General features: G+C 43.4%; 1 protein-coding gene across 6 annotated transcripts in view; it reads right to left on the reverse strand.

Moving 5' to 3' along the window:
* The window catches only part of tead4 (TEA domain transcription factor 4), a 47,927-nt gene that overhangs the window by 27,434 nt on the left and 4,838 nt on the right, over positions 1 to 15,655 (reverse strand). For 3 of the 6 annotated variants that reach the window (XM_074634265.1, XM_074634264.1, XM_074634263.1), the window contains exon 2: positions 5,669 to 6,054. In XM_074634265.1, the coding sequence (XP_074490366.1) occupies positions 5,669 to 5,675 (7 nt within the window). In that variant the 5' untranslated portion in view covers positions 5,676 to 6,054. Of the gene's footprint in view, positions 1 to 5,668; positions 6,055 to 11,638; positions 11,843 to 15,655 lie in introns of those variants that run through there. The other 3 variants (XM_074634266.1, XM_074634267.1, XM_074634268.1) reach the window with 3 other exon arrangements.

Genomic DNA, 15,655 nt, shown 5'->3' on the forward strand with positions numbered 1-15,655 from the left:
GAGCATGATTCATTGTGTGGGTATTCTTTGTTCTGCTCTGACAGAAAAATATGCCACTACTGAGGGAGACACTGCGGACTTTATCCACTACAATAACACGTGTTGGTTTTTGTTTTTTTACAGGAAGCATCAAAACGTGAGAAAAGCGTCTCCTCTCACAGATGTTATAGGAAATCAAGTGTGACGAAACCAAAACAGCTGCATAAAAACATGATTTAATGCCGCCAAATAAAAAGAAAATAAAAGAAAACAATTGCAAAAGCGGCACATAAATAATGCAGTAAATAAAGAGGGGAGATAATCATAATGCCAGTGCCACATTCTTCTAGTGAGAGCTGTCAGCACATTTGGTTTCCACTGAACTACAACTTTGGGACTGTTTTTCCATTATTGCAGCATGAGGCCTTCGGTCAGACCACAGGGCACGTCTCTCTCTCTCGCTGAGAGCCACACAAGGCAGGAAATGTTTTCCTTGGCAGATGCATGTCGAATTACCGCTGGAGCACACAACCGCCGCAATATCCGTGACACCGTCCCTAATAAGCGAGCTAATAGGTCTGTTGAGTAACGGGCGCGAGGGGCCAGCGCCATGCGAAGCATTATGGGAAAGAAATGTGATGAATGCACGCCGGAATATGTGCTAAAAAACATTCCATTCAATTTACACTGGATAGAAGCACACATTCCCTCTGTTTCGCTGCTCGGAGACTCAATATCATATTGTTTAGCGGAGAATGGCATTCATTCCTCAGAGGGGGAATTCAACCTAAAATTCAGAGTATGTCGCTCTGAGTTATTTTGCTAGAAGTTTGTTTTGTCTATGCATCCCCATTTAGCGCATGTGAGAAGACTAAATAACATTTCTAAAAAACCATCAAGTCATCGTTTCACCATGCCATGTATGCCTTTAAAGATATTCTCAGCTGATATTTGATTTGGCTACCTGATTAAAGACCACCCGTCAGGGCTTTAACAACATTAACAACACTAAAGACCTTCAAAGTGGCTTTGCATTGATTGTGGTTGCTTGAATGACTTGAGTTGTTGGCCACTTGTGACCCCCGGGGATGGCGATAAAAGGGGAGGACAGCTAGGGGAGCTGGAAGGGAAGGGCTGTTTAGGGCCAATGGGGGCACAGTGGGCCACGTACTCTTGCCTCATTTCTCGAGCCATAAATCTGGATTTGCCACGAGGCTGTCAGGATGAACTCAGAGAGCAGCTGGAGGTGAACTGAAAGGCCGGACGGACAGACTGACAGGAGTTGTTCATAAAGGACAAAGAGAGACAGGGAGTCTGAAACAAAGAGATACGAGCGAGGTGAAATCACAGAAATAGCAAGGACGCACAACCTCTACCTTTCTCACTGTGAAACACACACACATGCAGTACACACACACACACACACACACACACACACTGGGGACAGGTGTGAGATTTCAGCTGGGCCCCCACGAGGCCATGCAAGACACCGCTGCCCACCTTGGTGTTTATTTGTCCACCCGTCCTCCTCCCCTCCAGGCGCTCAAAGGGTAAACGTCTATTCTGGTTTAGGGTTACAGCCGGGCTGCCTTGAACCCCTCCGGGCTCCCAAGCGCACATGCCATTCCTGGCGGGCCAACGCGCTCCCTGGCGCGTATCACCTGCCCATGACCCCCACAGGGAGGAAGGGGCACCTCAGTGCCTGCCTTGCCAAAAACCCCACCATCACCACCTTTACCCATACACCCCCCCATCACCCTGACCACCCATCCCCTCCAACTATTATTACAGGCTTTATAAGGATTTAAGTGTTGATCAGAGGATGGCCATGACCTCAATAGGTGGCTAAGCAAGGCTAGGCAAAGCCAACAGTTAACGGAGCTGTCTGGCAAAGTGACAAAACAAGGCGATGACAAAGGCTGTCTGATAGCGCCGCCGCTACCTCCGTACGCCCGCCCGTTTTCCACCGAGCGGATCCGCTATCAAACAGCGGACACGCGATGGCCAGGCCATCTGTTAGCAAACGTCTTTCAGCAAGATGTCGTAGAGGAATGTCACCTCACCTTCCCAACACCTGTTACCCCAAAGATTCAATCAGGAACGACCTGCGGTAAAGTTATGTTGCTGCTCCAAACATCAAATCATTATTTCAGGATTGAATGAAGCCAACAATTATCTTTAGCCAAATAGCATGAACGGTGTAATGTCAAGCTACAGTTAGTGTGGAAAATCTAGCCCTGTCCTCGACCAAAGAAATTCTAAGTCTACTAACACTCAAAAGATATCGTCGACTAATCGATTATTAGTTGATTTAAACGACAGATCTGTAAAACCAACCCGTTCTCACTCCCAACTCGTCAAATCACTGATTGGGCAGCGCCCCTCGGCATCGGAAACCGACGCACAGAGGCACCCTTTAGCAACACTATGTGTGACGAACCGGGCTTTCAACTAACTCCAATTTAAACTCACCCGCTGCGTTATTCGACTGTCGGAGCAGGTGACGTAGTATTAACAGCGTGAGAGTCCGTTCAGGGCGGGTGTGAGGGTTGGTCGGACAAACACAAGACTTTCAACCAGGAGACCGCTGTTCGTGTCCCGTGTGACACTAAAAGTAACGTTGACTTATTTTGTCAGTCTTTAGTCATGTGACTCGTCGGTATCGTGAGTCACGTGAGTCGCTAGCCAGTAAAGTTAACGTCAACCACGACCGTTTCCCAACCCTAACTATGTGGTTGTGTTGCCTAAACCTAACTTCCTGTGCAAACGGAAGTTTATTTTGAAAGGACACTATGCATGTCCAAAAGTAACGCAAGAGGGGTACTCCGTGCGTGTCGGTCTCCGATGTCGAGCGGCACAGGCCGAGCCGAGCGGCACAGGCCGAGCGACACAGGCCGACACATGCCGAGCGGCGGTATTTTTACAAGTTGGGAGTGAGAATGTGTTTTTAAAACTGAGTTTCTCCTCAAAGAATCACAGAAAAGCACCACTTTAAATCGTGTGTTTACCAGAGATGTGCATTCAGCATGAAAAAAAACATAAAAAAACGACTAATCGACGAAAGAAATGTTTGTCGACTAAGACCATAATGGCAGATTAGTCGACTAATCGACTAAAAGGAGGCAGCCCTAGGAAAATCCCAGCAAAATATCTCATAGATTACGTGAGGCAACAACATTTAATCACAACTGGGAAGTGCGAATTATCCTCGCTCCACTGAACCCGTTTGGGGTGAGAGATTTGGAGCTAATTTTGGTAACAACACTGTAAAGTACTCTCCGCTATCCCCGCCAGAAATACAATGGGACAAAGGTCTAAATAACTCGCTGTATGTTGACGAGGCTGACGAATCAGACTTTAATGATTTACTCGTCATTGTTACGGATCTTGAAGGGCTGAATATGATAGAATATGATAGAAGATGAACAAACTGAAGTCTGCATGAGAGGCACATTGTGTGATTAGAGTGTGAGCGCCTGTTTCTGACACATCATGCCATCATACTGAACACACTATGGAGCTGACAGCTGTGCAGGAAACGGGAGTGATGTGAAACATGAACACACAGTTGTGGTGATGAATGTGTGTGTGTGTGTGTGTGTGTGTGTGTGGGAGAGAGTATGTGAAACTAATTGTCTGACCGTATGAAGTGCAGTTTATAGTGGGAAGTGTGCGGAAGCGAATAATCAGTCTGTTTGTGCCCTACAACACTACAGACATGTTGCACTGTGGGTTTATATACAGTCGTGTCTGTATGAGGAGAGGTTCACAGCCTTCAACTTCCTTTTCAATAAAGTCCATCTACAATAAATATTTTGGATCGGAGCAAATATGATTAAAAAAAGTTATTTTTATAAAAAGGTCACTATATGGTGACAGTAGAACATGAAACAGGTAACCTGAAAAAATCATGTCCCTCTGTGTCCTCCGGTGCTCCTAACGGCATCTGCAAAATTTCACAGACCGGAGGAAAACAAGCAGTAAGAGCTGATCTGAGGTCTGCCGTCTGAGAGCCGGCTGTCAATCACTCTGAACTCCGACCAAACGGTCAAACTAGGCAGCGCTGATCAAATATGAATCAATATTCTGTTACGTTAATGTCTATTTCTCTCCTCAGATGTTCTCAGAATCATCTTGTAGTGCACGGTTTAGCTGTAAAATGAGAAAGTTTGTGACGCCGCCGACATTGTGAAATCTGGTGAAGGAACGCCAAGTTCTGGTCACATGACCGGAGCACAGCCAATAGGAATGCTCTCTCAATGAAATGACCTGTGATTGGTCAAAGTCTCCCGTCACGGGCTAGTTTTTCTAAAGCCTGAAAACAGAGTCATGAGGAGGAGCAGAAGTCTAGTTTTCTCTCAGAACACTTGAATTACAATATGCTGAAAGGTTATTATGGGATTTTTGCCCAATGATGCCAAAAATATATACTGACTGCTGACACTTTAAACCAGCTATTTATCGTTATTTCTTCACGCTGAACAAGCTGTTTAAAAAAGAAAAAAATGTCAATGAATGACACTATGTGTTAAAATATTTCCCCCCAATGTAATTCTACAGCAAAGCAAGTGCATTGAGGAAAATAGTGTAGGAGAGATAATGAGGTAAATACCAAAGGTTAGCAAAATGTGGAATGATGAGATCTGGAGCACAGTTATAGTAAGAGCTTGTTAATAAGGTGCATCTTTGCTGCACCTTATTAACTAGCTCCTACTATAGCATGACGTCACACCAGAGCATCTGTTTAATAAAAAGTTCTTAAACAGGAAAAATGAAGCTCTCGTTAGGAAACTTGTTAGCACGGTCAGTAACGGCACAGTAAGTTCACAGTTTATTCAAAAAACGGATTTGTACAGTCGACTGTCTTCCCTAAACTGCAAACCATTGCTCTATTGTGGAACATTTTTTACTCCGTCAGAGGAAGTTCAACATAAGTTGTGAGGAAGCTAATAAAGCTACGATAGCTTCCTCCATTTGGAATTATCATTAATAACATTATTTATGGGATTAATTAATTACACCTCCTCGAGAGACGGGCGATTAACTGATTTCACCACGCGAATATTCTCAGTTTTTTAATTTGTGGTGTGTTCAGGCCTTTAGAGCTTATTAAAAAAACAATTACTATAACCCATGTAAGATGTCATCATTCCAGATCCGGCCTCAGTTGTCTACTGAGGCAAAGCTGATACACAGAGATTCCTTCATCCTCATGGTTTCACAAGTCACAAATCAAGACCAACACGTCCCAAGTAAAGTCCTAAAATGTGTGTTTTGAGTCCGAAACAAAGTCATTATGCGCCGCTCACCAAACTGAATGCCATTTTAAAACTTTTAAAGTTAGAGTTTGTAAATTTGCAGAAATAATAAATGCCTTTTAAGCTTTAAAACATTTAAAAACAAAAGGATCAGGTATGTTACACCTGCAAAATTACAATTATTTGTCATTTCTTAGGTGAATGTTTTGCACGTTGCTGTCACATTTTTCTCAACCACAGCACAGCTTTACATCCAAATGTGATATTCTGAGGTATACTGAATTTAAAATTGACAGAAGATGATAAAAGTATGACTACCTGACTTGCTAGAGAGCATTATTCCACCTGAGCTGCTCTTCAGGTATCGTGTTTATCATCCCATTCAAGAGGAAAAGAGGTACATGATAGTAGGAGGACAGAGGTGGGCGTACCGTACATCTTGCCCTCATCAGAGAGGATGATCTTCCTGCGGCCACACGGCGGGTAGATGGCGAGGGCCTCCTGGAAGCTCTGCTCGATGTCCGGGCTCCACACGCCCTCCGCATCGTTCTCCAGGGGTTTGTCGAGCGCGTCCCCCAGCTCCTCGCTCCCACCCCTGGGGGAGGGAGCCGGCACCCACTCCGCAGACGTGGTGGCGACCACGGACAGGGGACCACGGAGCAGCGGGTTGAGGGGGTGGGTTGTGGGACGGGTGGGGATGATGGGAGGAAGGGAGAGACTGCAGGGAACAGGCCCACCTGTATGAAATCCACAGATATGCTGATGATGATGATGATGATGATGATGGTGGTGGACTGGATGTGGCAGCAGGGCAGTCCTGGGAAAGCAAGAAAAGGATGATGAGATTGACATGGTGCTCAGTAAAGAGGAAATTTCTCAAATCCAGATTCATCCACGGAACATTTTACAAAGATTTCACAGCGTGAAATGCTCGGCCGGCCCGGCTATGTCAACAAAGCACAGAGGAGCTCGGATTACAACACACAGAGAGAGAGAGCAACTTCATTCTCTGCTCAGGTAGACATTACTCCTCTGTATCTTTATATAGCAAATAGTTATATATTAATGGTCTGGATCCCGTATAGGGAAGCTTTAAACAATTAATTGTTGATTAATTTTCTGTCCTTTGAATTATTGATTAACCTACTAATCGTGAAAATGTGGACCATGTAATCCTTCACATTAACTTACACATTGAGGTAGTCATATTAAACAGTACGTGATCACATCAGCCTCACAACTGTTAATCCTGATTTGTAAAAAAGCACCTCGGATCATGAATTAGGTTAGTGAAAACAAATAAAGTGGCACCTAGTGTTGAGACAACAGCAGGAGGAGGAAGAGGAGGAGGAGGAGGAGGAGGAGGAGGAGGGACCTTAAAGTCAACGAATGAGGAGACACATTAAAGAGGGATCAGCGTCCTCAGACACACTCGGACACACATGCCACGAAGGATCAGAGCAGGATATTAAGGCCAGGAGGCTTTTTAGGATGCCCATTTGTTCATCAGTATTATTATTAACGTTAGAGATCCTCAGCTGAGATTCTAATCAATGTGTTTGTGCATTGTTGTGGGTGTGGGAGGGGTAACAACAACCAGCTGACTAATTAAAAGGATTAACTTGATATTCCTTCGGCTCTTTATGAACAGAAAGAAAATGCACAGAGAGCCACAGGCGACTGACAGCAAAATGTCTACCAACAGATTCATATCCTGTTTTCTCCACACCAATTTGTTTAGGATGTGCTCACACAGTACGTCTGGGTGGAGAGTACGAGACGAGACGTTCGGCTCCACCTCTTCCTCTCGGCGGACGTAGCAGGAGAGAAATGGGAAACGGGCACGACGAAGAAAGAGCTCCAACTCATGAGTTAATACAAACATTGTGTTTGTCATTTTCCTGTGAAGCTAAGAGACCTCCGCGTCCATTTAGGGACATTCAGGGGTCAGCAACCTGCGGCTCCGGAGCCACATGAGGCTCTTCAGCTCCTCTCCAGTGGCTCCCTGTGGATTTTTAAAAATGGAAATGAATAACTGTTTTTTGTTTACATTTTCATTTTTATTTATCATTGTTGTAGGTCTATGGTACGACGGTACGACGGAGTATTAGGGCCACATTGAGAAGAAAAAAAAATCGGAGATTTCGAGATTAAAGTCATAATATTACGTGAATAAAGTCATAATCAATTCAATTCATCTTTATTGACAGACTCGATTAAATATTACATATATTAATATACATTAAAAAACATGGTATTAACTGATATATATAACATTATAAAGTAGTAATTTTATGTGTTATTTTTTTCTCGTAATATTACAATTTTTTTTCCCTCAATGTGGCCCTAATACTCCGTAGTACATTGTCTCTTTGGCCCTCACTGCATTAGACTTATATACTATATACTTAGACTATAAACTGGGTTACCTTCATCACAATGATCACATGTTTTACGGCTCCGGACAGGTGTCTTTTTTTTTGCCTAAAATGTGTCTTTTGATAGTAAAGGTTGCTGACCCCTGGTTTAGGGCAACAAAAAGAGAAGCCATTACATCAGATATATAATCCCAAAGATGTGTGTGTATGTGTGTGTTACGTGTGTGGAGGCAGTACAGGGGTCCTCAGTTGTGAGGCTACGGTTGAGAAGGTGATCTGGTGAGTCAGTCAGTGAGTTGTACGCAGTGAGTAAGACTCTCCGGTCAGTCCGGCCCCCCTCCCAACCCCCCCCCCCCTCCTCGCTCTTCCTCGGAGCCCCCTGATGTTCCACAGCGCTTCCTGCAAAGCGTCCGGCGGCCAGTCAGCCATTCTCCCCATCTCATCTCTCTCTCACACACTCGTGTATAAACAGACACAGACGTAGAAGCACACAGTGATAAAATAAACTCATGCCCACACAAACAAAACACCAACACACTAATAGACAGTCAAACTCTCAGAGAGCAGACCGGACAAACTCAAAGTCTCCACAGACATACAGTACATGATAGGTAGGACTGGTTGAAATAGTATTAAAGCTTCAGTAGTCAGCATATTTCTGGCATCATTGGACAAAAATCCCATAATAACCTTTCAGCATATTGTAATTCAAGTGTTCTGAGAGATAACTAGACTTCTGCTCCTCCTCATGGCTCTGTTTTCAGGCTTTAGAGAATCTAGCCTGTGACGGGAGACTTTGACCAATCACAGGGCATTTCATTGAGAGAGCGTTCCTATTGGCTGTGCTCCGGTCATGTGACTAGAACTTGGCGTTCCTTCACCAGATTTCACAATAGCGGCGGCGTTACAAACTTTCTCATTTAACAGCTAAACCGTGCACTACAAGATGATTCAGAGAACATCTGAGGAGAGAAATAGGCATTAATGTAACAGAATATTGATTCATATTTGATCAGCGCTGCCTAGTTTGACCGTTTGGTCGGAGTTCAGAGTGATTGACAGCCGGCTCTCATAGACGGCAGCTGGACAGCAGACCTCAGATCAGATCTTACTGCTTGTTTTCCTCCGGTCTGTGAAATCTTGCAGATGCCGTTAGGAGCACCGGAGGACACAGAGGAACATGATTTTTTTCAGGTTACCTGTTTCATGTTCTACTGTCACCATATAGCAACCGTTGTGCAAAAATAACTTTTTTTAATCATATTCGCTCTAATTTCGCCTACTGCTGCTTTAACTAGAGAACATGATTATTGTCTTCTACATATATTTAGGGCTGGAACAATTAGTTGCTTAATCGATTAGTCGATTGATGATGAACATCTCTGGTTGGACAAAACTACATTTGAAAACTTGAAAACCTTTGACTGAGAAAATGTGATGGACATTTTTCAGTATTCTGGATCATTTTATAGACTAATCAATTAATCAAAAACATTATTGACAGATTCATCAATAATGATAATACTGTTTAGATGTGCAACCCCTAGATATATTATCTCCATTAACTGGAGCACAAAATAAAGTCTCACCTTTTGAACTCGGTGTGACCCGACGGACAGTCAGACACTGAAGTGAGTGCGACATTGTTCATAATCAACTAGTTAACAGGTCTTCTCCTGTGAGGCTGTGAAGGTTTTTGGTAACTGATTGCTTTTACAGCTGATGTTTAAAAAAAAAAAATATTATTCAGCACAGCAAAACGTCTGCTCAGAGAGTGAGACAAAACAAAGAGCTGGAACGTTACAGTATGTATTTAATAACATCTGCCATGAAGAAACATCAAAATCACTGAATACACATATATAAAAACATATAGTTTTGCTCCTAGTGCTAATTTGCAGTTGTGTATAAAAAATATATAAAAATAGACATGGCACTGTAATTAGATGAACTCAGCTTCAACGCCGGCATTCGTACCTTTAATGAAAGCTAAAGTAATCTAAATACAACTTTTCTAAATTAAATCAGGCACACAAAAAACTCAAATTAGTTAATCTCTCTGTTGCACAATAGAATAAGCTCTAATCTTGATCACGAGCCGGCCAGCGACTCGACGGTGAGCCGACGGCTTCGTTATAAAAATCACAACACAACAAAACTTTCTATTTACGATTTTGTAATTTGATTTTAATTTAACTGCAAACTGCATTTGATGTTGTGGAGGCCGTAAACCATTAGCGTGCTGCTCGGTGCCTCTATGAAAGTGTCCATGAGGTTAATTAACCTAAGCCATGCCTTAAAACAACCCCCCCCCCCTCCCCCCCCCCTCTCCACCTACTCCCCCATCACCTCCCCTCATCCACCCACAGCGAGGCCCCTCTTCCCTGGATCCGCTCAGCGGGGATAATCCCCCAGCTGGTGCTGTGGTCAGGCAGGGGGCCACGTAACCCCAACCCCCACCCCTTAACACAACTGCACACACACACACACACACACGCACACACGCACACACGCACACACACACACTGACCAACTGAGACAAACACACTTGTGGCATCAAGTTATGAAGGAAAAATCACTTGGACAAAGAGGGGCCCACACATTATACATCACACATGACGTGAGCTACAGACGCTTAAATACGCTCACGGAAACCATTCAAGCAGGTTCATATGCAACACACACACACACACACACACACACACACACACACACTGTAGCGGACAAACATGTGTGAATACACACACACACACACACGTGGAGGCAAACACCACATGTAGCTGCAGGTCGCAGAGCCTCTGTTCACCTTTGACCTGGACCAGTGCCAGCCAGGTGGGAGGGGAGCTGTAAGCTACATGAGGGCACCGAGTACAGGTCGTATTTTTTAGGTATTTTTAGCGGGGCTCTATGGATGGCAATACCGGAGGGTCATTTGGTTCACCACTTTGGTCTAGACCAGGGGTCAGCAACCTTTACTCTATCAAAATAGAGAGAGAAATGCAAATCATTTGAGCATTTGGATGAAGGTAACACAATTTATAGTCAAAGTATATAGTATATAAGTCTAATGCAATGAGGGCCAAAGTGCAAATGTACTACGGAGTATTAAGGACACTTTGAAGGAAAAAAAACATCTGAGATTTCCAGAATAAAGTCGTAATATTACGAGAATTCAGTCATAACTTTATGAGAAAAAAGTTGTAATTCACGTGCATGCTGCTCACTCCACACTGCAGAAGAGTTAGTTTAGCTCTGAGAATATCTAGTGAATGTACAGTGGACGTTTGTGCAGAAATAACTGCTGCAGCTCCTCCAGACCAACAGAGGTTTCCTGTGTCTTGTGAAGTGACGGGGCTCTGCAACGAGAAACGTTATCGCCTCCGACCAAAACTCCGGCGTCTCAACTGTTCCCTCCGGCCGCGATCGGGAGGCTGAGGCAGGAAAAGCCAACACTAGGATCAGCATTGATTCATGGACAGACCTTCGTCTGGTCAGCTAACATTACTGCCAAGCAGCTGAAATATAGAGTGATATTGTGGTTTTAGCTGACGTGTGTCGCCTCACTGTTTTGAGCGATGCTCGTTGATGTCTATGTAGAGCGAGCGCGAGCGGAAGCAACAGGACGCTGACTTTCGTTGACTTAACGGCCACAGGTGTCGCTGTTAACAAGACATTTCTGATTCTTACAAACAGTCCCTTTAACCCTACCTATAATATATCTTCACTGAGCTGCTAGCATGGCTGTAAACTCGTTGTCTTGTTTGTATTTAACCAGCGATCAGCAATCAATAGGAAGGTGAGCAGAGGTCAGAGTGTATGAGAGTCAATATCTAAGAAAAATATTAAAAGAAATTGAAGGCTGACAAAGAGAAACTTGAGTTATTAGTGTAGGTTTGTGTTTGTCTGCTCAAACACTCCAGAAAACTCCAGTAACCTGCTCCCACTCGTGCCCCACTGCATGTGGCGTGCATTTGTGTGTGTATTCGGTGAGTGTGTGTGTGTGTGTGTGTGTGTGTACTCAACTGGTCACAATCTCCACTAATCAGGCCGGGAATGTAAAGACAGGAAACACAGTCTGAGGATCAGGCTATGCGATGGAAAGTCGCAGTGAGAGCCGGCGGAGACAAACGGGTTTGTTTTGTTGAGTTTTTGCTGAGAGCGAGCACATGTTCTCTGGCACCGAGTCCCACTGGGGCCGCACCACTGGGAATCTACAAGCTCGGCACACTACACACACACACACACACTTATATGTAGACATACATGCATATATACACACTCACACATGCATACTGTATACACAACCCAGTGTAGATGTTACAGATTCAGAGTAAACACCTCCTTCAAACACACATGAACGCATTGATATGAAAACACACAAACACTACCTATCAACTAATCTTCCAATTATTTTATCAATTAATCAATCAATTGCTCTATGAAAGGTTTATTTCTGAGTTTTGTTAATACAACTTTGACAATCCACTGCACAAACATGTTTGGACTGATAGATATCCCACCCACCCCCCACCCATGATAATACACAGAGGGCACTCAACTAAAAGGAAATAAATACACATAAATATACAAATAAAATATTCATAGTTAAAATAATGATAATAAAAAAGAATAATAAAAATATATATAATAATAATCATAAAAAAAAATTATAAAAAGAAAACGAAACACATAAATAAATAATGATAAATTGTTACGGGTCTAAGACAGTACACCCTATCATCTAGGGCACTAACATGCATAAAACAAGCACAGGAGTTAAGCCGAATAATTTAACACAAAGACAAATCAGGGGTCCTTCCAATGCTTCGTTTGCCATATTCCTGGTCAAATATATACACATATATACAGTATATATCTATCTATTTATATATATAGATAGATATATACACACACACACCAAACTTTAATCAGCCACGAAGTTATCTGAGTCTAAGGAGTCAACACGACTCAGGAAAGGTTGCCAAATCAATGAAAACTTGTCGGCTGACTCCTTAATAGTATACCGGATCTTCTCCAACTTAATAAAATATAATATATCTCTAAGCCATTGTGCAAATGTTGCTTTATGAAATGTTAAAACTAGAGTAAATAATGTCCATCACACTTTCCTGAGCCCAAGATGACGTTTTCAAATTGCTTGTTTTGTCCGACCAACAGTCCAAAACTCAAAGACCTTCAATTTATAATCACATAGGAAGAAAAAGCAGCAACTCCTCTCAATTGAATCGCTGAAACTGAGGATACTTTACTATACTTCTCAAAATACAGTAGATGCCACTTCATTTTCTCATCCGTTAATCATTTAAGCTGTTTCGGTTCACACTCATCAGCCTCGTTTTCGGCCACAGCAGGCAGCAGTGAGAGCGCTCTAAGGCCGGAGATATATTTGCTTTTTAACCACGCGTCGCATAAGGGTTGCGTTGTAATAGACCCGCCGGTCCATCAGAGGACAGCGTGGCCGGGACACGTTTTGCCTCGCAGAGACGTGAATATTACACGCCTGTATGAAAGTGCAATACCAGCAGGGGGCGACAAAGACACTCACTTAGGTTTTGGCAACAAAAACACTTAGTAAGGTTAAGGGAAAACATCATGGTTGGGCTTAAAATAAGTACGAAAACTAAGTAAAATACTACTACTAAACGTAACTTCCAAAACAAAAAAACGGGTCTCCTGCTTGAAAGTCGTGTTTGTTGACTTTCTCACTTTACATACTGCGTAACTAGCTCTGAAGTTAGACTTCCGTTACTACACAACACGTGACAACCGTTACTACAAAACACTGCACCTTCATGCAGGCATGTAATATTCACTGAGACACAAAACGTGATACTGACAACGTTTTCTTCCGGTGGACAGGCGGGTCTATTACATGCTTTGCTATGAGACTGGGCTAGTTCATTTCTGAGGACGTACGCAACCAATGCTCTAAATGAATGCAGGATACGAGAACGCGTAAGCAAGTAAAGCAAAGTTAGCCGCTAACTAATCGACGATTAGTTAATTGTCAGAAAAATAATCAGCAAATATATTGATAATCAAGGGTTATTTTTCAAGCAAAAATGACAAAAAAATGTCTGTTGTCAGCCTGTTTAATATGAAGATTTCCTGCTTTTCTCTGATTAATATCATTGTAGATTTAATATTTGACTGTTGGTCACACAAAACAAGACATGACATGACAAGACGTGTCAGTCTTGGAGTTTTCTCTATTTTCTGACATTTTATAGACTAAAGGATTAATCAAGTAATTTAGAAACTAATTGGCATTTCAATCTAGAATTAAAATAATGGTTAGTTGCAGGCCTAGTCTAAATTAGTGGAGCATTTAGCAGCTAAAGAGCCAAATATTTCTCTCAGGAGTTGGTGGCGACCAAAACAGGAGTGAAAAGGAGAGTGAATATTGGATGGACTCACATTCAGCAGAAACAACTTCAAATGAATAATGTTTCTCCGTACCTGCTGGACGTGTAAATAGTTTGACATATTATTACCTTAAAAAGTTAATATGGCAATGTTGTGTTCACAGCTTGTTTCTGCTGCCCCCAAGTGGCCAAAAAATAATCAGTTATGACGGGTTTAAACGGAGAAAAAATGCAGCCTCTAAAAAAAGTAAATACAAGCTGCACTTTGTATATTTGCCACCTCCCACAGCTCCAAGTCCTTATCTAGCGGACAAGGCGAGTCTTGACCCCCTTATCCTCTCGAGATGTCATTGACAAAAGAGTTGGAGCCCAAGAGGACAGAGGGTCTATCAGATAATCCAACAGAGAGATCCATCAGGACTGGCTGGAATCAATGGACAACACAGTGTGACACACACAGAGAGCTGTGGGTGCAGAGCGCTGCTGGGAGAAAAAGGAGGAGTGTGTGTATGTGTATGTGTGTGTGTGTGTGTGTGTGTGTGCAGAAAGTCTTTGTTCTATAAGGCTCATATCTGAGGCATTATTCGCTCCTCTCGTGCGAGCGGAGGAGGAATGATCGCTATGTGGGATGAGCACAGCAGATGAAAAAAATAAATAATAAAACCTCCTCCGCTGTGGAGAGGAACCTGTCTCAGGGCAACTGCACACAAACACAAACCCCGCTTGCTCACACACCCTTTTTCGTTTTTACCTCCCTTCTTACTCGTTCACCCACGCAAACACACACATCCACCTCTAGGCCCGGTCGCATCCACATCCACATCCACCCACACACACACACACACACACGCACACACCAATATTACTGCAGAGCAAACAACACAACCTCAGGGTTCACATTAACTCATCAGACAATAGTGAACCCTAAGCCTGGAACACAAAAAGGGGCCAAGGCCTGGACTAAACCCCCAAACTCCTCTGGCTGTCAGACACTCCAGAGGAGGCTTTAACAGGTGTGTGTTTTACCCCCCTTCCTCCCTCCTCCTCCTCATCACACTGTCACCATGCTTGCTCCAATCCACCTGTTGCCCCTCTGGAAAACACACTCGTCTCTCAGCTGCCCTGCAGGACCCCATAACACACTCGCACACTCGCACACACACACACACACACACACACACACACAACCCGGCAAGCCCTGTTAGTCATCTCCAACCCTGAAAATATTCACTCACACGCTGCCTTTTCAGCTCTGCACTCTGCACAGAGGAGCACAGTAGAAAGTCTGTCTGCCACACACAGAAATACTGCATTTACACAATATACACAAGAAGGAACTTTTAATACTTTTCATCGTTTAAGACGGGGGTTCTCAAAGTTTTTGGGGTCAGGGACCCCTTAAAGAAATCACTGCTTTCAGCGCCTCAAATGTGAATATTTGCTGGTTTTCTTGATAGTAAATTGATGGAATATATTTTGGACTCTTGGTCGTACAAAACTACGCTGTTCAGTGATGTCTGAATACGTCACCTTGGCTTTGGGAAGTTTTGTTTTTCGTCCACAGCAGGCAGCAGTAAGAACCCTCTGATGGTACGTGTCTACAGGGGTGTTTTTTATCGCGAGGGGACGCGCCGCTTCCCAACATAGGATGGAC

Source organism: Sebastes fasciatus, chromosome 4 (genome assembly GCF_043250625.1).
Source record: "Sebastes fasciatus isolate fSebFas1 chromosome 4, fSebFas1.pri, whole genome shotgun sequence".
Classification (NCBI taxonomy): domain Eukaryota; kingdom Metazoa; phylum Chordata; class Actinopteri; order Perciformes; family Sebastidae; genus Sebastes; species Sebastes fasciatus.